General features: G+C 37.8%; 1 protein-coding gene across 5 annotated transcripts; it reads right to left on the reverse strand.

Moving 5' to 3' along the window:
• Positions 1-15: 15 nt before the first annotated feature.
• On the reverse strand, positions 16-23,428 carry hipk1a (homeodomain interacting protein kinase 1a). Of its 5 annotated transcripts, none has more exons than XM_089124323.1 (17): positions 23,162-23,428; positions 21,261-21,994; positions 20,087-20,460; positions 19,236-19,359; positions 17,940-18,059; positions 17,752-17,838; positions 17,376-17,557; positions 17,114-17,264; positions 15,660-15,864; positions 15,397-15,515; positions 13,651-13,788; positions 11,373-11,527; positions 9,608-9,751; positions 8,891-9,049; positions 7,684-7,850; positions 7,269-7,378; positions 16-6,549 (listed from the first exon to the last, which is right to left on the reverse strand). In XM_089124323.1, exons 2-17 carry the CDS (start codon positions 21,990-21,992, stop codon positions 6,160-6,162), a joined length of 3,357 nt encoding a protein of 1,118 aa, XP_088980449.1. In that variant the 5' UTR covers positions 21,993-21,994; positions 23,162-23,428; the 3' UTR covers positions 16-6,159. The 5 variants fall into 5 exon arrangements, with proteins under 5 accessions (XP_088980449.1, XP_088980448.1, XP_039508380.2 ...); XM_089124322.1 differs by having other exon boundaries at positions 11,373-11,530; XM_039652446.2 differs by having other exon boundaries at positions 11,373-11,530; positions 23,130-23,428.
• Between the last annotated feature and the right edge of the window lie 719 nt (positions 23,429-24,147).

Consider the following 24,147-nt stretch of genomic DNA (forward strand, 5'->3'; position numbering starts at 1 on the left):
TTGTATTATTTAAAAAAAATGAATGTGCCCACATAATCTTTACTGGGGTGAGGGCGGGGCAACCTGTCACTCACATGAGTTCCACCAATAGCAAACCACAACCATCCAATCAATTCCCCATGGACAAAATCAAGCTCAGAGAAGCCTTTTCACTGGGATATACAATATTATAATAGGGAAGAAAACACAACTTCTAGCCTATTTCATGCTGACTTTAAAGTGTTGCATTATGTTGATTACCACAAAAATCTTCAAAAAATCAACATTATGCAGAACATTGCGTCAATTAAATAGACTTAACATATTGAACCCGGAAGTTTCCTTTAACAAGGAATTTTGTTTTTTCAGTGTAAAGGTGGTCACATTTACACTGTTCTGTGAATTTTTCAAGTAAAATCAAGTCATTTCAATAGGAATCCACACAACCAACCAAGCGTCTTCCTTTCTTACACAAAACAACCACCTGGAGAACAACCAGTCTGGTTTGAAAAGCCGCCACTCAACTGGGACTACCCTGCTCTCGGTTATTGAAGCTCTGAGACTGAAAAAAGCAACTCCAGTGGTTGAAGTCTTACCTCTTAGGTAGGTCCTTCAGAGTGCCGTGGAAGGGTGAGGTGTCTAATGGCGCTTTTCCATTACCAGTACCAGCTCGACTCGCCTCGGCTTGACTCAGCTCGCTTTTTGTTCAGTTTTCCATCCATTGCAGAGAGTACCGCCACAAATAGGTTGTCATCATAGATATCTAGTTGTCATAGCGACGCCTTTCGTTCCTCGTTGCCCTATCAAGCTCTCGCTGGATCCTCTCTTCGGCCACCAAACAAAGGAAAGTCTGCACCTCCTCGTTTGACCCCGGCGTATTCTTCCAAGTTGCCATAATAATAGCAGTAGTTAGTTTAGTAACTATCTCTGGTCAAACTATTTGAAAATAGCGGGGTTATTCTGGATACTCCATCTGGCTCGTGTAATGAGGACGCAGTGAATGGTGACGATTCTCTCTGACCAATCAGCAGGCGGCATTGTTTTCACGTGACATTTTAGTTTCGCTCAGAACCTCGTCAGCGAAACTTTTACACAGTGGAAAACCAGTGTTGGGTGTAACTAATAATTACTAAGTAAATTAGTTACTGTAATTTAATTACTTTTCCCTTGAAAATGTAAAGTAAGGGATTACTCTTCATTTATCTGTTATTTAATTACAGTTACTTCTGATGTAATTGAGGTAAATAAATCAATCCGATCTCACAGCGATTCGTATGCATTTCATGAGGTGTCTAAATTGTACGACCGCACTCGTACAAATTCGTATAAATTATTGTAAAATATGTATGAAAAAAAAGTGTGAAATGTCTTGAGATCAGACATAAAACAATAGTGGGTTTAACATCACAATGTATTGTCTGATGTTAAAAAAGTGTTTTTATAATGTAACCTTCGCCACCTTGGTCAGTTTAAGGATAATTCATGCAATTTTATAGAATTTATTTAAATGAATTTTAACAGATTCATGTCTATCCTTGTATTATTGGCCTGGTTGAGATTGATATGGGATTTTGAAAGTTATTAGTAATTAAATGTATGTAAATACTTTTTAAAGAGAGTAATTAGTACAGTAATGTAATTACATTGTTGAAGAGGTAATTAGTAACTAGAAATTAATTACTTTTTAGAGTAACTTACCCAACACTGTGGAAAACCAAACAAAGGCGAGCCGAGCTGAGTCAAACTGGTACTGTGTAGTGGAAAAGCGCCATAAGTCGCAACATCTAGCTATTGGGGTGGCTCAGTGCTTGGACCACTTCTCTTCTCCATCTATGTCATCACTAGGATCTGTCATTCAGAAACATGGTTTTTCCTACCACTGCTATACTGATAACACACAACTCTACCTCTCATTCCAACTAGAGGTTTCGTCGGTAGCTGTTCACATCTCAGCCTGCCCGACAGACATTTCTTGCTGGATGAAGGACTGCCATCTTTAACTCAACCTCGCAAAGACAAAACTACTTGTGGTCTCAGCCAACTCAACACTTCCTCACAACTTCTTTATTCATCTAGGCTGGTCAACCATAACTCCATCCAGGAAAACCAGAAACATTGGAGTTGTGATTTAACTTCAGACCACATTGCTAGAACTGCCTGGTCCTGCCTTGTGGTGCCATCCCAAAAAGGCATAAAATCACTTTCACTGAGCTTCACCTTGACTGGTGGAATGACCTGCCCAACTTTACCTAACAAACACTGGTAGTGTTGTACAACAGGTGCAATTTTTCTGTTATTATACATATTTTCATGGATCATGGCTCAATATTGAGCTGTTTAGCAGTTTCAACCCTCTCGGGTAAAAACACTTGTGAAGCCAACAAACAAATCTCATACTGTGTCTTGACCTTGATCTGACGCATCTTTGCTTTAGTGCTTCATAGATTATCACTCCAGGCTCCAAGCATGAGGTCTCCTGGGTGCCACTATCATTGGGCGGCCCTTGCAGAGGTCACAGCGCTTCAGGGAGGGCATCTGTTACATGCGTTCACCTGGCACATGTGTGTCAACGCCAGAAACCCACTGCGAGTCCTCTCACAATGTCACACCACTGAAACATCCAAAGACAGCAGCACCAGTGTCTAAAGAGTTTGGGAAAAAAGTTTTTGCTCTTGTTTTTCTGAATTAACGAGTTAATTATCTCAGAATTACAAGATAGTTTTTCATGGAAAAAAGTTTTTCTGAATGAAAAATTATCTCGTAATTCTGAGATAATTAACTCGTTAATTCAGAAAAACAGAGCAAAAACTTTTTTCCATGAAAAATTATCTAGTAATTCTTAGATAATTAAATCGTTAATTCAGAAAAACAGAGCAAAAAAATTTTTACATGAAAAATTATCTCGTAATTCTGAGATAATTAACTTGTTAATTCAGAAAAACAGAGCAAAAACTTTATTTCCATGAAAAATTATCTTGTAATTCTGAGATAATTAAATCGTAAATTCAGAAAAACAGAGCAAACATTTTTTTTACATGAAAAATTATCTCGTAATTCTGAGATAATTAACTTGTTAATTCAGAAAAACAGAGCAAAAACTTTTTTCCATGAAAAATTCTCGTAATTCTGAGACAATTAACTCATTAATTCAGAAAAACAGTAGATTTTGTTTCCTCAAGTGAATGCAATACGCTTCCGTAAAATACATACAGTAAATATATTTATTTTTTAAGTAATGATTGGCTAAATATTGGCCTTAAATAGACTAAAACGTTTTATTCAGCAAATAGCTGGTTGTTGATAAATTGGCCAAACTGATTCACAAATTGGTCTAAAAGAATAAATTCGAGGAATTTGAATGATTTAAAAAATGTATCCAATAACTACAAATATTGACATACATATATAGACACATTAGGCATATACGTATACACGCTATTTTATTCACACAGGACAGACCAAGTCCCAACCTGTCGGTAAAGCATAATTTCCTAAAGTGCCAGAGGGACAAAAAGCTAAACTGCCTCTAAAAATGGCAGTGACAATGGATCATCACCAGAATAAATTCCCCTTAGAGAGATTATAAAAATACACCCGCAGCTATGAGTGTAGTAAGCAGCTCGAGCGGTTCATTCATCGCTCCCACACACTGTACCTCAGATTCATCAGGTCCACGCTGTATTCTGGATCAAAGTTTATTGTGATTTCATCTACTCTGCACTTCACTTCACATGGTGATTAAACAGTACAAACAGCCATCATTGCACCAAAGCCAAGAACCCCGGCGACATTCACGAGACGAGCTCAGCACAACACATCAAGTGCTCTAAGATCAACTGAGATGAACAGCTAACATGTTACCCATCGGTCTAAGCGCTATCTCAATAGTGTTATCTGTGAGAGGTCTCGCTCTTATTTCACTGTGTGCCGAGGGCAAGTTCCCACACGACAACACTCCACCCAAACCTCATCTTTTAGACATTACAGAACAAATAACAAGTAACTGTCGTCACAATTCACGTCGTCTTATGTTATGGATAAAACACTTAAAATACGAATCAAATAAGTGCTAGTAGATTAAGAGGATACTTTCAAAATCAACAAATTATACATTATATTATACAAAGTTGAAGAGAATTACAAGGATTTAAAAGAAAGAGCATCATTATTAGGTTAAATATAAACAGATCCATTAATAATCCACGCATATTGAATAAATAAATTAAGCACGACAACAGTTACATTGAAAACTTGACTATGTAGTGTGTAACTAAAAGCTCTCTGCGGTCATGTCACCAACTTGATATGGCAATAAATCTCACTTGTTAAAAACATTATATGAAAGCAGAAAAACTAAATCATGTTCTTATGGTTATTTCAAGCCTCAACTAGGAATATATTTCAGATATATAAAATTTCTCCAGGTGTTTTGTCCCGTTCAGGTTAACACTCAGGTTCCCGTCACCAATAAACAGCAGTGAGGATGACATCCTGTGCCTTGTTGCAACTTAAAAATATGTTGCAAACGAAACCATCCCAAATATAATATTTGGGTCTGCCAACAGAATGCTTTAGTGTTGTCAGAGTGACATCACTATCATGTATCATTTCAACACATTATAATTGGGCAGACGTCAATGAAACCTTATAAATATCTTTCTAGGAGACGTCGCTTCTGCTGACACACACGTCCCAAAGACTGTTAAGAAACATAAATCTCTGAATCACAGTATAAACTAAATTTCCATTATTTTGAAAAATGTTGCCTATTTTTAAACATCATAACCATTTTTTCAGACAGTTTTATATATGGACAGCTTACTGCATTCCGCCTACTGCGCTTTTAATAGTATGCAAAACAAAATTTTCATGGTATTAAGAATTAGGTTGGGAAATGTGATATTTTCATCACATACAATTCATATATTAATCTTTTCACTAAGAAAATTGCATTTTTAAAACTGTCTTTTTGCCAGTCCAATTAAATAAGTCACTTTGGATAAAATCTAGCAGGTCATTTCCTCACTGTACACACGAGTAGTGTGCTAGCGTGATCTTCCAAACACAGCCATGAGGAGATTTTGGCCTTGTTTACACCTGGTATTAAGTGGATGACGCTAAATACAGGTAAACGGGGTCTAAACCGGTTTGATGTTGTCCACTTTTGACCACTTCCGGTAGTCAAAAACACATTCGACAGTATTGCTTTCGTAGTGTAAATGTTCATGTGGATGAATGTGTTCGAACAGCCACTAAAGACGCCAACTCTCTGCCTACTGGTCTAATGTGTGAACATTATAGGAAGTGCGCTAGTCAGACAGGATTTAAAGGGACATGCAGTTTTTTTAGCTTAACTGAAAAGCTTCTGAGTTATTGAAACGGTTATCGGCTTTCGGGTTGAATGGTGGCGATCTGAAATGTGTTGTTTTTAAATCAAGTGACTAAAGTGCTCATTGCCAACGTTCAATGGCGCGGATAAAATGCTCTTCACACGGACGTGCGCTTCAATCCATTGCGGAGAAAGTGGTTGATATACAACCACTAATAAACAATCGGTTTTGATGAGGAAAATAAACTATACAACTAGTACGGATTAGAACCCAGAACCTCCGACACGCTTGGCAAAAGTTCTGCCACTGGACCATTAAAGTTCATGGGGATGATAGCCGGATGTATTTAAACACGTGAAAGTTCTCACCACTAACAACATATATTAGATATACTATGTAACCAGTGTTGTGCCTGAACGCGTTCATTGTTCATATTTTGGGCGAACGTGAACTGAACGTACTGTATTACTGCCTGATGAACGTTACTGTGAACTCGTTCATTCTGGTGTCTGTATATTTTTCTGTCGTCTCCAGGCGCGTTCATATGTAAATTGCTGAGCTTATTTTGTCCATTAGATCAAAAGATCTTTCCCTGCCCATAGACCCTCCTCTTGAAGAAATCAAGACAGAAGTGGTTGAAAGTGGACAAAAGAGACGGATTAAAACACCAGGTGTAAACAGGAATGTGTCTCCCTTGTCTACTTGTGATCCAATCGACCAAAAAATGCTGTATAAAAAAACACTAAAATGAGTAAAATAATTTAAAATGGCATTTCCACTTGAACATCCATGACACCATCCTGACATTTCCCCCCAGCACATATCAAAGCTCACGTTGAGATGGTCCTCCTCACAGGTACGGGTACTGGTGGAGTTTCCTCTGGCTGAGGGGAAACGCCGCAGGCCGCTGGTACGGAGCCGAAGCCTGACACATGACGCCCATGGCACTGTTCTTCTGCAGAAGGCTCAGAGAGGCCGAGTACGGCCCGGCGGTGCGTGTGTGTCGCCCGGAGGAAGAGGAGCAGGAGGAACCGGCTGAATTGTGCATCTGGTCCACCGCCTGCGACACAGAGGCCAGGGCCGCAGATGCCGGGTACGCGTACAGGCTGGAGGCGGAGCCGAAGAGTGACGCTTCATGAAGCCTGTAGGAGTGGGAGGGGCCTGTAGGAGGGTAGGTGGGTTGGCGTCTCAGGGATCCGCCCCCTGCACGATCGTGGGATGACATCATTGATTGCTGCACCTGTTGAATGAATTAAAAGCGGAAAAACAACCTAATGATAGATCTTACAAATAAACCCTGGTTTCTCGTCTTGTGTTTGTGTGTTTCCTATTAAAACAGGAAGTTGGGGCAAATATATTTCACATTTCATGCATTTATCTGTATGCTCTCATTTATAACACCATTCAAAATTTTGGGGTCAGTACGATATTTTTTACGTTTTTGAAACAAGTTTCTTCTGCTCAAGGCTGCATTTCAGAAATACAGTAAAAAGAGTAATATTGTGAGTTTATAATTATTACAATTTGGAATTTATTCCTGAGACGCAAAGTCGAATTTTCAGCATCATTACTCCAGTCTTCGGTGTCACATGATGCTTCAGAAATCATTCTAATATGTTGATTTGCTGCACAAGAAACATGTATTAGTTATTATCAATATTGAAAACTGCTGTGCTGCTTAATATTTTTGTGGAAACCATGCTATATTTTTCTCAGGATTCTTTAATGAACAGAATGTTTATTTAAAATTGTAATCTTGTGTAACATTAAAAAATGTCTTTTACTGTCACTTCATCAATTTGATGCATCCTTCCTGAATAAAAGTTTTGATTTCTTACTGACCCCAAGCGTTTGACTGGTAGTAGATAAAGTAAACCAAAGCTAACAGATATAGACTTGAAGCCACAAAACGTCCATTCTCATGTCACGTGGTCTTGCAGTGCACCTGTACAGATGTACCTGGCTCAGGTTGAGAGGCTGAGATCTGTTTGATGCCGCTCTCTGATGCCGGTCGCTGGACTGTGAGGCCGATCCTTTCTTTAATTTTCCAGAACTATTAGCATTGTTCTCTGGAAGCAAAGAAAATAATATTTAAGGATCAAATCTACACAGCTATGATGTCACAAGCATGACAACATTATCATATGACCGGCATATCCATGTCTATCCAATATTCGACAACTTGTTCTTAATCACATGCACATTTCACATTGACTTATAAAAAGGTACAGTATAACAAAAGCCTGTTTAAATCTAAAATGGAGATTTAAAACTGATTATGATTGGTTTTGGTGTAAGAAGCACTCATATCATGAATGGACAGAAGGGAAATGAATTAAGGCCCCGTTAATGAATCAAAACCTAATATTCAGACCTCCTGACGCTCCATCCCAGAGCTGTGTTTTCACTGCGGGTGTGACCATGGCTAGAGACTTGGGAAGGCGTTTGGGACTGAGAGGGGTGCTGGTGGAGGAGTCAGAGTCCTGGGAGTCATGGAGAGTCACACAGCTGATGACGTTTGCACGCTGGTTCACACTACAGCTGCCACACAAGAGAAGAAAGAAGTCTTTTATGATCTCCAATGCTGCATTTGTCCATTAAAAGATGTTATTGTGAATCATTACTACTATTTTAAATAACTTAATGTTCTATTCGTTTATATTTACAATTTTTATTTATTAATGTAAGAACAATCTTCAGTGTCACATGATCCTTCAGAAATCATCCTAAAACCATATGCTGATTTGGTGTTTAAGAAATATTGCGAATGTTGAAAACATTGTGCTCCTTAATATTTTTGTGGAAACGGTTTTTGGATGAATATTAAATTTGAAAGAACATCATCTATTTGAAATACAAATCTTCTGTAACATTATAAATGCATTTGCTGTCACTTTTGATCAATTGAATGCGCCCTTGCTGAATAAAAGTATACATTTTCTTTTTACTGACCAAAATCTTACTGACCCTTTAAATTCCTTTAAATTTAAAGCTTTAAATTCTAGTGTATAGTCGCTTTTCCACAGTCGGGACAAAGCCGAACTATTCCCGTTTCTTAATCGCTCCATTCCGTGCGGTTTAATTTTCCACTGAGGGGTTGATAACGAAGCTCTTTAAAATGCAACAAAAATGGTAACGCAATGGTATAAGATGCAAATAGCGCCTGCATTATGGAGGATGATACGATAATGCTTTTAATTTTATTAACTTGTGTTTAAGCAGCCAAGTGTCGTTCAGAATCTAAACTCAAGAGGAAATATAACTGAAATAATCGTTCCTTGCTGTTCTTAGAGCCGTTCGGCGAGAATTGTTTTAATCAGCATTAGGAGATTATGATGGGATGAGTGATTTTTTATTTTTGTATCTGTTTTGTTGTAAATTATAGTACATTTTTGATACAGAAATTTAAATTTTTTTTTTTCAACATTAAGATTATCATACCTTTTCTTTGCAAATTTAGATATTAAGGTGTGTGAACTGTAGACATTACAAAGAAAAAAAATACATGAGACACATATACCAGTATAATATATATCAAACTACAATACAGAGTTTTAGTTGGGATGTAAAAGTGATCTCACCTTTCAGGAGGAAACTTCCTGTCGTCGTCGTCCTCAGTGTCGCTGTGGATGGTGATGATGCTGACAGCAGGGCTGGGGGTGTCGGAGATGACGATGGGCTGGGACGCTTCACCACAGTTGTGCGTTCCCAAAGAGGCCGGCTGCTGGGAGGACGTGGGTCTGCGAGGTAAATAAGACAGACGGATCTCATGAAATGCCGTATGTATGACACGCCAATTCGTATTTCCATTTTTGGCGTGGTATCATCACGCATAATCGCTTTTCAGCGTGTTTATGAACGTTACATTACTGTATATATAAATTTATGACGTACCCCAACCCCATCCCTAAACCTACCCGTCACTGGGGTTAATGGCATTTATGAGTCTTCCCCTACCATCCTAGGAAAAAAAATATCGCCCCCCCCCCCAGATGTAGAGCTACATTTTGTTTCGTTTTGCTCGGACATTTAACGGCGTGAACATACACGTGGAATCACTCGGACATTTAACAGCGTAGACATACAAGCATACAGGCGGATAGCTCAAAATGCGTATGACTTGAAAGTGTATGTTTACGCAAAAGTCATGATGTCATGTTGAATAAGACATAAAATGACTTGAAATTAACAGCAGATTTTTTAATATGTTAGCATAAGAAACTTTCCGCCCCCACCTCCCATCTATTTAACATTATTCAGAGATGGCTGCACATATTGAGACTCATTAAGAGCGTTACCTGGCTCTGCTCTCAGCACGTCGACCCTTTGACCTCTTGACTCCGCTCTGCTGTGTACGACTGCCGGCTGCTCCCACGTGGGAGGGCTGAGCGCTCACGTTACGCCCCTGCTGCATCCCATCACACTGACCTCCATGTCGACCCCTGGCAGAGTGTGTTAAATGCATGCCGTTTTGAGAATGATTATAATTGGTTGTGTTAGCTATTAGCGATTCATAGAATTCAGTTTTCACGGCAGAGGCATGTTGTTCTACATTACAATCAGCAGCAACAAAAATCACATTTGGGTAACAAGAAATACATTTGGAAACACAGGTAACAGCTTGGTGTATTATTCCAGTTCATTTTTTTTTACACCTAGTACTTTTGCAAAATGCTTTTTTTGTCACCATCCTGAGCACCACTGGAAGGGCTGTCACTGTAATCAGGCAATAACACACATGTGAATCAATTAAAAAATGCCAAGAATATGTCCAGGTCATATTTCACCTCAAATGAATTGTTGAATTCTTTACCATAAAGTTTGTTATATATACACTGTATATATCTATATACACATACACACACAAAGTTTTATGTTTGATTAGATTAATCGTGATAAGCACTAAATAATAGATTTTTTTATTTATTTAAATATTTATAAATTAAAAATAAACTTGTATAATAGGTCTTCATTTTTATATTTACAGTAATAAGAATGAGATTTTTTTTTCATTATGAAAATTATTTGGGGAAATGTGCTTATCAAATAATGTAAAACAATCTTCAAAACTCAAACAAAAACAATTAAATAATAAATTATATATTTTTTTCTTGCTATATATTATTGATGTATATTTTTATTAATAATAATTTTCTTTTGATTTTGAAGTGAAATCAGTGTTATTTTAGTATCATTGAGATAATATTACAGTTATAATACATTTTTATGTTTTCTGTATTCATGTTAATTTCAAAGTTTTAGTATTTTTTTACGTTTTTTTTTAGGGCTGTGCAAAAGTTAATTGCGATTAATCGCATCCAAAATAAAAGTCTGTTTTACATAATATATTTGTGTGTGCTGTATATAATTATTTTGTATATATAAATACCTATGCATGCATGTACATATTTAAGAATTATTTGCGCTTGAATTCTGTATATATATATAAATACATAATCTATATTATATAAATATAAATATTTTATATAGGAATAACACATTTTCTTAAACATATACATGCATGTGTGTGTATTTATATATACAAAATAATTATATACAGCACACACAAATATATTATGTAAACACAGACTTTTATTTTGGATGCGATTAATCACAATTAACTTTTGCACAGCCCTAGTTTTTTTATGTCTATTTAGTTATTATTTATATTTATTTCAGTTTTGGTTTCAGTTTTTTTAGTACATCAAGTTAAAACTAAATGGGAAAATGGGTAATGTTGCTGGCTGAAATAAAATAAAATATTAAAATAAACCTTAAGCTTTAGCTTAAGGTTTTAGTTTTAGTTTCAGTTATAATAATAGTGCTGCGATTAATCGATTTGACCGCACTAAATAATAACCCCAGGGGAAATCTGACAGACATATTTTGACAGGCTTTGTTAGAAACACCTGTAAAGCAAACCCCAGATGCATTCAGACTAGACTGCAACACTATAGCAAGTCTTTCACACAAATCAAACTCGATGGTTGATTGAATCCAGGCTTGCAACAAAACCTGGAATGTAAAACTGCGAGTGTAAACAGCTGTGTGGGCAGTTCTGACCTCCAGCTACTGTTCTGTTGGGTGGTGTTGTCTGAGAACAGAGAGCCCATGGGGGAATCGGACAGCACAGTCTGGCTGGAATTGTGCATGGCCATGCCTGACATCTGCTGCCATGAAGAGGGAATGAGGATCTGCTGTGTGCCTGCTGGCCAGCCCTGCTAAACAAACACACACACACAGGGTCACAAATCCAAAAACAACCTTTTTAGTAACTATTCATTTGGAGCAACAAGGCCTGTTCACGCTCCAAAAACACTCCTGTCAAAAGCTTTAAAGGTATACTCCACGATTTTTTCATATTAAATTATGTTATTGTTGATGAAAACATTCCAGGATTTTTCTCAATATAATGCACTTCAGTGGGAACCAAACGGTTCAAGGTCCAAAAGACACTTTCAGTACAAAATGCAAACTGTTCAAAGACCTTTAAACAATTCCAGACGATGAATAAGGGTCTTATCAAGCGAAACGATCGCTCATATAAAAAAAAAAGTTTACGTTTTATAAGCACAAATGCTCGCCTTGCTCTGTTCTATGATGCACGTTCGTGACTCTCCTTTACGAACTCGTTCATCAAAATGAACTAATCTTTTTCCGAGTCAATTCGTTCGTTTCCGTTCTTAAATGAACCAAATGACTCGGAAAAAGATTTGTTCATTTTTATGGACGAGTTCGAACAGATTGAGTGCTCGCACAGAGACGAGAGACCAGGTGTCAACTCGTCTTAGTTAAGGGAATAACATATTTTTATATGAAAAAATGGTGGAGTATCCCTTTAATGCAAACTGTGATTCAATAAACTGAATTTACAACAGAGGTGGCCTTTTATCAATAATAGCAAGGCTTTTGTAATAGAATGATGATTGGTGGGTATAGTATACATATGCATTACATAATTCCTATTTCATCAACAATTGCTTTTCATATTACTCTTTTATGCAAGTGTTGTTTACTGTTTACTCTTTGTGCAAACAGGGCTTAAGATGTTGATGCACTTTGATTGACAGATGAATAATGAGCACCGTGGCGTCACTCAGTCTGTCTTTGTTCGATCTCTTCCTGTCATACGTGAAAAAAAAGGATCTTGTCCTGCAAGCTCTTAAAATCATGCAGAAGAACTTCATTAAAAACACAAAACAAAAAAAACAAAAGAGTAATAAAGTCAGTTTCAATTATGTAGCTTGAATAATTGTGAATCCTTCATGGGAGTCAAAAAGAAAAATCATGATTTGAACAGATCAGAAAGATACGAAAGAAAACTATAACAATTGAGCAGGGAATTTAACTCGAGTGATCACCAAAGCAAAACAAGTGACGAGTTACGGTTGCCAGTCCATTTATCTGCATAGAAAGGAAGTGACTGGTTAGCAGAGGAAGAAAAAGGAGAATGAGACAATGGGGAGACATTTGTTGCCACAGGAGTGGGTCTGTGGAAAGAGAAATCATTCGGATTGCACAGAGTCAAGCAGCCATGCTTCACTGGATAGAGCCCTGGGGCCCACAAGAGATGCAGCTCCAGTCCAAAAGAAAAGCCGCCTTGTTAAATCATGATTGATAGGTGAAGAAAGAAGAGAACGAAACTAAAACAGCCACTTTCCACCCAAAAAAAACCTCAAAATAGCAAATCACATCAATTCTTTTAGTATTTTCCTTTCATAACGTCAATAGATACCTATGACACTTTAGGTCATAGGTATATTTGTGGCAATATAGCAATAGGATTTTTCTTTTATGCCAAAAATCATTAGGATATTAGTTAAAGATCATGTTCCATGAAGATATTTTGTAAATTTCCAACCGTAAATATATAAAACATTTATTTTAGTGAGTGAATGCAGCACAAACGCAAACATAAATGGACAACTTTAAAGGTGATTCTGAATCTCAATTTCAAGACTGCTTTTGTGGTCACACAGGGTCATTAAAATAGCATTTATTAAAAAATAACTTGCAAATCTGCATCTACAAGAGCAACTAGTCAATACTGACACTGAATTAAATTTAGACATCACTGAAAAGTAATGATAACTTTCAATTGAGTGAGTTAGATGATTCAGGAGCCTCTTTGTCTGATTCAGTGAAGATTTCAATCAGCTGATTCAAACTGGTTACCGTTCTTTTAGATGAACCACTTCATAAAAGTCATGTTGATTGCTGATTGGTGGTCACATATTTTTGTGTGCAACCCAAGTTTAGCCTAAAAATGCAAAGAATGTAAGAGAAAAATAGTGAGAAAGAAGAGGAACTAGGCGTGTCTCATGGCAGGGCGCAGGTTTACCAGCATGGTGGCACTCTGCTCCAGACGCCGGGAGCCCAGCGGCGTCATTCCCGCCACTGGAAGGCGCAGGGAGGCCAGCGCCAGCGGGGTGTTGCTGCTGCTCTGGTTGGGGAAGGGATAGAGGGATGTGTGGAGGAACTGAGGATGGAGGAAAGGGTGGAACGGTTACAACATGCCGGCTGAGCGGAGGGAGAAATTAACTCGCCCAAAGACTTTCCACCAAATGAAGAAAATATTGACAACAAGTACAAAACAGATCAGTAAAGCCAGCAAATCACTAGTCGCAGAAGTCCCACCCTTTCCATTTCCATTCAGAGATCTTTCAAACTCACTGAAAATACACTAGCGTTAAAATGTTGTGGCTGGGTTGTGTTTGAGGAACCCTGCAGTAGAAATGGATACTCATATTGAGCAAGGACATATTAAATTGATCAAAAATGACAGTTAAACAGGCTGGGGCACATTCAACTAACTTCAACAGGGTAACCGCAAGTTTAAAATACACAAGACGTTTTAGTCAGTATTGAAATTAGTTTAACTACTAATATATCAATACAGACACATTTCTGGTGTAATATAGTGTTATTTTTACAAAGCATTTGTAATGTTACAAAAATTTCATACAAATTATGTTGTTTTGGCCTGAGTTTTCATTAAAAAAAAATCCCTATTTTTTTAAGGATGGTTTCCACAAAAATATTAAGCAGGACAACTGATTTCAATATTGATGATAATAAGGAACGTTTCTTGAGCAGAAAATCTGCATATGAACAGAAACTGTAACTACAACAGATCAATTTTAGGGATGCATCGATGTGAAAATTTTGGCCGATACCGATAATTCTTTATGTTTGAAAGTCGATAACCGCTACATTTGGCCGATAAATCTAAATCAAAATTTTCATATAATTTTTGAGAGCCTGATTACTAAAACAAAGGTTTCACCATTAAAAGCCATGTCCCAAACACACAATTACAATGTTCTCATTATCAGTTTATGTAGCCCATGTGCTGCTCTTGCTGGAAGGGCTTAATTTACTGTATTTTATTTTTATCATAATTTTTATTTTTCACTATTTCTTATTTTTTATTCTAAACTGTTTTAATTATTCTGATTTCTTTTGATTATTTTAATTTCTTCTATGTAAAGCACTTTGAATTGCCATTGTGTATGAAATGTGCTATATAAATAAACGTGCCTTGCCTTGCCTCTTAACTGTATTTTCATTCTTGCAAGTGATTCCAATCATATTTCAAGCAATTAAAATCCATCATGGCAAACGGTGCATATCTTGAGTGTCTCAGCTGAAGGAAATTATCCATTAATTATTGGCTTTAATATATCGACCACATTTTCTTATCGGGCCGATAACGATAACATTAAATACCGATATGGTGGCCGATATTTCGTGCATCCCTAGAATATTTGAAATGGAAAAAATGCATCGTTCATATGAGATGATCCTGGTTTGATCAAATTTTATGTAAATCCCAGCTGATGATCATATTTTTATGGAAAGACTGTGTTTACAGTCCACGGGACACATGGTTTGAGATGCTGAAAAGGACCCAAAACAACAGTCCCTTTTGTTTTTAGTCTTCACTGTTATTCTTCAAATTAAAGAGGAATATAATGATTTAGTAAAACCAAAACACTTAATCCTATAAACCAACGTATTAAAAGGGAGGGAATCACAAGAATAGTGACGCACTATTCGCTCGTGGACACACAAACACGGTGCTTACCTGCGTGAGCATGCTGGGCTGAATGTGTAGGGGCTGGGTGGATTGGTTCTGGGGCACTATGGGTACCGAGTTGTCCATTCTCACTGGATATCCAGCGTGTTTATTGGAGGTCTGCAGTCCTGGTGGATTAAACACGAGTGATTCAGTTCAAATGCATTTGGAAGCAGCATGAGTCTAAAGGAATGGAGGGTAGGATGTAGGGAGAAGCGGGTTTGGACAAAGCTGTAGCTGGATTGGGTGAACGGGGTAGGGTACAGGCTCACCCTGGATGGTGGGAGGGCACACAATGAGGGTTTGCTGGAAGGGCTCTGTCTGGGCACACAGCTGAGTAGGGCGAGCCTGCAACGGCACACTCTGCTGAGCCAAGCCTGGTATATTTATAGTGGCCTGCTGGTACAGACCAGGCTGGTAGTTGAGTAAAGGAACGTTGCTGCTAAGAGACAGGGACTGGCCCCCCGTGGAGGCCATCTGCCAGTTACGGAGAGAGAGAGGGAGATTCTTAACACCACTGACTAAGCACAGAAATAGCACTGAAGACCTTAATATAGCATGCATACTACACTTATAATATACACTCACCCTCACGTTGATCCAAACCTCTTTATTCAGACAATTCATAGTGACCATGTCTGCCAAACTTCAAAAATGACCAAATCAACCACATATAAATCACTTCATATGACTTGTGCACTACAGGTGAAATTTGAAAAATTAGAATATCGTGTAAAAGTTCATTTATTTCAGTAATTCAACTTGAAAGGTGAAACTAATATATTATATAGACTCATTACATGCAAAGTGAGATATTTCAAGCCTTTTTTTGTTATAATTTTGATATTCTATTTGATATAATATTCTAATTTTGAATTTGGGGTTTTCATAAGCTGTAAGCCATAATCATCGAAATTATAACAAATAAAAGCTTGAAATATCTCACTTTGCATGTAATGAGTCTATATAATATATTAGTTTCACCTTTTAAGTTGAATTACTTATAAAAAAGAGAGAAAACTAAGATTTTAAAGATAATAATATAAGAAAAATTACTAAAGCACAGAACAGAAATCTCAGAAAAGTGAAAATATTACAAATAAAAGCTCATTCAAAATATTAATCCAATAGTATATAAAAAATACTAAAATAACACTGCTATATCTCAAGTCTTCTGAAGTAATACGATAACTTTGTGTGAGGAACAGAGCAAAGTTTTATTCTAATTCACCAGTAATCTTTCCCTCCTTTGACCTGCTAACTCGAGAACTGAATGTCATTGAGTTGAACTTGAGGTCCAGATCAGTCTGATTTGTGAAGGACGCTTTTGTTCAATTCAATATTCGCTTCAATCGGTTCAAAGATTCTCAACTCACTGATTCGGTTGCAGTGGTTCACAAATGGTCAGCAGTCATATCATTTCAGAAGACTTGCGCGAGGTCATTTTGGTCATTTTTGGAGATTTAACAGACATGGCCAATATAAACTGACATTGTATGGAAAAGAGCTCCATCAAAAATCATTGTCTTTCACAGAATAAAACGGCGTACGGGTTTGGAACGTCATGAGGGTGATGACAGAACTGTCCTTTTTAGGTGAACTATGGCTTTAACACACACATGGATTACTATATTCTTAGCTTATTACACTACAAACAACATACTGAATCCAAATGCATTGCAAACGAATGAAATGTGATGTAATGCATCCGTGCAGTAGCACACACCTGACTGTGCTGATTGAGTTGACTGCTGAAGGTGACCGTGAGGTTGGCGGCCGCGCTGGGTGTGTTGTGGCTGGCGAACAGGTTCTTGTTATTGTCGAAAGCTGTACACCTGCGCTTGCAGATCTCCATGTTTTGGAAGCAGGACTTCACACTGCACAAGAGAGGGCGGCACTGAGGTTAGTGTCCTCAGCGGAGTACAGACAAAGATGTGGCTATTCTATATACATTATTTGTAGATAATCAACTCATCAGCAGGGCTTACTGAGAGCTGTGTGGGAAGTGAAGTAGGTGAGCCATAGTCACAAACGGGTGGTTGAGGGTCTTCGTGGGCGTGATCCTCTTGTCTGCGTCTAGTGTTAGCATTTTCTTTAGCAGGTCAATGAACTCCCTCCGATCAGCCTTCTCCGCTAAAATGTCCGTGCCTTCCAGGTTAGTCATGTTGACCTGGAGTCAAGGGACTATGTGTCATAAGGAAGTATTTACAAAGGATGCATTTATCTGATCTAAAATATGCCCAATAATGTGAAATATTACTGTAATGTCGGAGTGTCGTATACAAGGCTATCGGCTCCGACCCTTTATAATAATCAGACCTTTGTATCTGATTATTCCACACATTACTGTAGACACAGCACTACCTGCATCATGTCATCAAGGCAGTTAAAAATGTATTTCCGAGCCTCTTTGGACTTTATCCCAAACTCTGTCTCGTGCTCTGCGGTAGTCTAAAAACAGAAACATATCCTTCAGGAAAGCGTTTAATCATCTATTGACCTCTGATGTCTTAGAAAGTAAGATAAACAGCAGTGCTTTAAGGGGGACATGCCTTGAGTCTCCAGAGAGGGTAGCTGGAGTCTGGACCCCTGTGGAAGAAACGGCTGGTTTTAGTGCCAGCGCTCAGGAGATACTCAGCTGGCAAACCTTGAGTCTGGGAAATGTACCGAATCTGTAGAAAAAAAACACCAGGCATATATATTACATGTAAGTTATACACCCATTCCTCACAGATGGACACACTGTAAACAGTTTGTTGTAGCTAAGTAGTGTATCCAGTGACAGATAACTAGTCCATAATTGTTATTTGTGCCATGACAAGTGAGTCTGGGAAATGTACCGAAACTGTAGAAAAAACAACCAGGCATATATATATAACATGTAGCTTATACCCCAGTATATCTGGACCCCTTGATCCTCCAATTACCCCAACAATGGGGTGTAAGGCCCCATACTACAGCTCAAAATGCTTTTTTGGGGAGCAGCCATCTTGGAATTGGAGGATCAAAGGGTCCAGATATACAGGGTCATAAATATAAACATTCCTATGTGTTTCCCATGCTCAATTAAACTGAAAAACATATCAAGTTTGTATTTATAACTCATATGGTTCAAAAGTTATAGCAGGAACCCTTTTCTGGGCAGCGGCCATATTGGATTTGGCCACCATCTTGGCCCTGAGGGTCACTGGCTCCGGCGCCCTAGCTAAATCATTTCAGTATGATGTGAGCTACATCTGTGCCAAATTTGGCACTTTTATAGGATTTTGCGCTTAAAATTTTATAGGAAATTGCGCACTTTAATAGGAAAATTGTGCTTAAGGCCCACAACTATTAATGCTCAATTCTGATTTATTGCTCATCCGGGGGTTTTTTGTACATCTGTTCACATTGTTGTTTTAAATGTGGCCAATATCAGATTCCACTTCCCATGAGTGCAGAATTGTGACGAATGTTGCTCTAGAGTGATGATGTAAAACTTGCATGAATTCTGATATGACTGTTCAGACTGAGGTCGCGTAGCAAAACATCAGACCTGTGTCGGATTTAGGACCACAACAGAACGATCAGATTCCATGTGGTTTGTGATGTTTACACTGTCATGACACAAACAGATCTGAGTCACATATGAGCAAAAAATCGGATTTGGGACACATTTACCTGCAGTCTGATCGTAGCCTGATATATCTGCCAGTAATGACCGTTGTGAGACTCCTTAGTAGAAGTGTTAGAGCCCCCTTGTATCACTTCCTAAATCTACTGATAGCTTTCTCATTTCAATTTTGCACAAAACGAATTGATTTTGCACAGAACTGATTAAATCAAAGCAACAAAACCTTATTACTGACCTGATCATATTCTGAAGCTCCCGGATACAAAGGCCAGCCCAGAAACAGCTCAGCGATGACACAACCCAGTGACCACATGTCAATGGCCTCACAGAAGGGAAGTCCCAGAATGATCTCAGGAGCTCTGCAGCACAACAGAGAAACTAACATTAAATTATAATAAACTAATGAATCAATTGGGAGAATGACAGGGAAGGTGGTTGACAGATTATAATATCGATCTTTGATATTGACATTTTCTTGCTGTTTAGCCATTTTATGATTATCCTCCAAATGTTCAATTTGTGTAATTTACACAAAGAGATTTTTCAGTGAATATTTGAGTGAATTTCAAATTAATTATTCATATATTATATTAGTATATTTAATTTGAGCTATGTTATCTAAATATCTTGTTATACTGTATATCATATATTAGAATTAATGCCATCAGAAAAAATGTATATCAGCTGACCATTACAAATTATTGGGAACAATAGACGTATAGAGTTCAATATCGGTAGCCAACAATATGAGAAATTAACAGCTATTTATGCATAATAAATTATGATATCTTAAAATTATTAATAATGACTGGCTTTGGAAGCTTGTAAAACCGTATAAAACCAGAAAAATAGTTTCTGCCGAATAGATTTTGGTTTATGAATATTTTTTTATTTATTTTATTTGTATTTTTTGAACAGTATTTATAACGTTAGCAATTTTATGTAGTCTGTAACATTAAAATAATTATGTTTTATTGGTCACAATTTACATGTACTGCACACAACCTGGACTCCTGGCGTCTTCTAAATGCACAAATGTAAATGTACTTCAACTGTCAGTTAATTTTGACATCAAGTATCCCTCACCGGTAGTATCTAGACTGCAGGTAGGTTGAGCACACGGCCTTCGAGACGTGACTGGCTGAACCGAAGTCGATGACTTTGACTCTGTAGGGCTGTCTAATGGGGTCCACAAGCATGATGTTCTCAGGCTTCAGATCAGCGTGGATGAGACCCAAACTCTTCAGCTTCATCAGAGCCGTGGAAACCTGCTGCAGGACCGGCCGGATGCATTTGAGGAGCAGCGGGCTGAACTTGCTGTGCTTGAGGAAGTCATAGAGGTTCTGCTCCAGCATCTCAAACACCAGACACGTGTGGTTCTTGTGCTGGAAGCACTCGTAAGAGCGCACAAAGTTGAACTCGTCTGCGTTCTCTGTGCTAAGACGGCTGAGGATGCTCACCTTTAAAAAGACAGGATTGAGTTCAAATTAAACTTATTTTTAAATCATTATCATTTAAAGAGACATGCACCAAAACAAGTCGCTGTTTTTGAAGAGGTAAAAAGGGTGTTTTACACAACTGTTGAGGAATAGTACATAAAGTATGTTACAAACTTTACAAGAAGACCCTTAAGAATCATAACAACTTGTGGAAAATGGGCATTCGATGATCCCTTTAAGCAAATCAACATCAAGCACATGATTGAGAGATATGACAGATTTTGTCATGGAAGTCTGTTCAAACTGCTACTATTTCTCGTACTCCCCCTTATATCTTATACAATTTTGACTATTTCATGATATTTTGACTGTATATCTCACGATTGCAACTATTTCTTAATATTCCGACTGTATATCTCACGATTAGAAGAATTTCTCCACTTTATATTGCAATTCACTCTTAGAAGAAATGCTTCTATTTAGAACCAGAAATGGTTCCATTATGGAACATAACTCCAAACTCCAAAGTGGTTCTATATAGTACCATTTTTTTGGTAAAAGGTTCTATTGGCCAAGTATGGAACCCCAGGGTTCTATATAGAACCCAGAGGAACCTTTTAGGGGTTCCAAATACGTAGCGCTAATAGAACCTTTTAAGGTTCTAAATAGAACCTTTTCTTCTTTATATCTCCCTCAATTGCGACAGGTTATTTATTTCTTGTTGAGACTTTTCACTTTTACTCAGAGGAACAAAGGAACTTCATTTTACTCACTAATATACAATAATTTGGGAAAAGTTTTAATTCCGGTTAGCCGCTCACCTCAATTTGACCCTGGCGGGCATATGACGGATGATTCTTGAGAATCTTAATGGCCATGATCTCATTGGTTCCACGCTTCCAGCATTTTGCCACCTGTCCGAATGTCCCCCGGCCGAGGAACTCCAGAACCTCGTAGCTGTTGGAGACGGAGCAGAGGATCTCGTGTTGAACCAGTTGGTAGTCGCCCTCACTGTGGGAGTTGCTGCTCTTGGTGGTGGACGTGGAATGAGCGATGGACTGGGCCGTGGCGTTGCCTCCACCTCCGGCCACGCGGTTGGGGAGCACAGGAGCCGAGAGCTCCTCCAAAATCTGCACGCTGTCGCTGCTGTCCACCTCCTCGCTCTTCCGCTTCCGACTGCCTGCTTTCTGATAGCCCTCGCCTGTCAGAGAGGTGGAGCCCTCCTCTTTTCCACGCTGACTGGATGTGGACGATGATGATGAGGAGGATGAAGGCTCCGGGACGCTGCCGGTGCTATCCGCGGCACGTACCACTGTCTGTTCCCGCGAGCCTCCAGGAGGAAACACCAGGCTGGAGGAGTTGTAATTGGGGTTGAATCCAGACGTGGAGGGGGAAGAGCCATTCGTCTGGTTCGGGCTGTTCTGGTAGTAGCTGCTCTCGCCTGATTGGCTGCTCACGTTCCATACATGGTTTTCCACCTTCAGTTTTTTGGAGCGGGACAGGCCACTGGAGGACACGGAGGGAGAGGAAAACGCTTGCATTTGTGAGGACATGCCTAGAAAAGTTAAGAGAAAAGAACGTTTATAAAATAATTTCCTTGCACCATGCAAAACCTAATTATTTTCAAAAACTTTTAAAATTATGAATGTTTGAGAAAGAAATATAAAGATGTTTTCTTAGGGTTACTTAATTTGATGCGAATAAAACGACAATAAGGCTTATGTATGTTGGTTATGCTATGATAATGATGTGATTGATTTTAAATATTAGTATTTAAAACAAAACTGCTCCCCTGCTAAACTTCTTATTAATGAGATTTTTTTTCAGTGACATTTATACCTCCTAAATATTTTTCACTTTATTTCTTCACAAAATATCAAAATGTTCAAAAATAAAGAAAAATCCAATTTTCTGTATGGTAGCAATTTCTTTTTTTTAAATAACTTCAGTTTTTAATTACATAAAATAATTAAAATGCACTTATATTTGTATAATTATTTTGTTATTTTAATATTTATGAAGTTTATGGAAAAAAAATTCTTTTTTAACAAATTTAAATAGGTTTTCATAAGGTGACTCCATTTGACTTGAACAAAACGTTGAGTTTAAAAAAAGTTGAACGATTTTACTGAAAACAAGTTAGTTGTTTAAAGTTTTTAATCTATTATTATTTTAAAACATAAGTGCTTCACTTAAGAAATAACAAAATAATAATAATATTATGCCAAATGTCATTTGTCAGAACTTTTTCCAAGAATTTCAACTTTTTATTTACAATTTTCAGTTACGTGATTCATGCCACCTAAATTTTTCACTTTAAGAGATGATTTCAAGTCATTGTCTGTATGACTGCAGTTTTAAGGTATGTCTGACTACACAGATAAAACAAGTACAATTCCAACGTCCGTTGCCATAGCAACCGCTCTAGCTAGGTGATCCAGGGTGGTTGCTATAGAAACGGCTGTGGCCAGGGAGGGGTTGTAATGGATATGGTTGCAACTGTTTGATAAAAAGAAAAAAGAAAGAAAAAAAAGAGGTGTGGTAGCGACAAATGTAGCACAAACAAACTATTCAACTTTCATTGTGAGAGTCAAACATGTCTACAGTTCCCAGCCAACGTGACGGTGTCAAAGATTTCACTGGCTGCGTAAATACAACCTGACGTGTTGCATGCATTCATAAAACCTCACATTTACTGTCTTCGTGAATCTTTGCAGCTCACTTGTTGTGTGTTGAATTCCTCAGCTTGACACTTGTTCTTCATCTTTCCCATTAGGCCTCATTGTTTTTTCTTTTCTTATCAATTAGTTCCTCCGTAAAAACATCGCTTTATTAGAGCCGACGATCTTCCAGGTGTCTAATAACATTACACACAGTCCGACGCACCGTCGACACCATCGTTACACATTAATATTCCACAAGGACAGCGAACAGAAATATGATTGAGACCTGGAGAGGACTGTATGTATGACATCAAACGGGCACCATTTCCGGGATGTGAACTCGAGCACTGATTGGCCGGACGCGGGTCACGTGATGTGTAAATCAGTGGGTCAGACTTGTTTTGAGTCGCAGAGCTGCGGTAACTCAGCTCTAATCGTTGTAACTCACCCGTAACAACAACAAAAAGCATTTAAACTGTTATCTTTTGATATAAATAGATAGATAGATCTTTAAAAAAACGTTTATTCAGCAAGAATGTGTTAAATTGATAAAAAGTAATAGTAATGATTTAGCATTTAGAAACAGCGTAACTGTTTCCAACATTGAAAGTAACAACGAGAGAGCAGCAAACCAGCATATTATAATGATTTATCAATAAATTATGATGAAAATTCAGCTTTGATCACAGGAATGATTATATTTTAATAAAAAAGAAAACCATTATTATTTTAAATTGTAATAATATATCACATTAGGTTTTTTTTCAGTATTTTTGATCAAATAAATACAGGCTGGATGAGACAATAAAACATTAAAAAATAGTTATGTTTTCAAAATTTTGACAAATGCAAGAACTGTTGAATCACAAATGTCCGACTGCCTTCTTTAATAGAATATTATTTATTCAAAATGTAAACACAACATGACTATCTCTGATTACACGCCCCTCTAAAGGAAAGGATATTGATCAACAGTGTCCATGGAGGCGCTGAAAAACGTATTACTGCTACTATCGGGACATCAGAACACTTGAATTAGGGGAGA

Source organism: Pimephales promelas, chromosome 20 (assembly GCF_988280905.1).
Source record: "Pimephales promelas chromosome 20, fPimPro1.hap1.1, whole genome shotgun sequence".
NCBI classification, from domain to species: domain Eukaryota; kingdom Metazoa; phylum Chordata; class Actinopteri; order Cypriniformes; family Leuciscidae; genus Pimephales; species Pimephales promelas.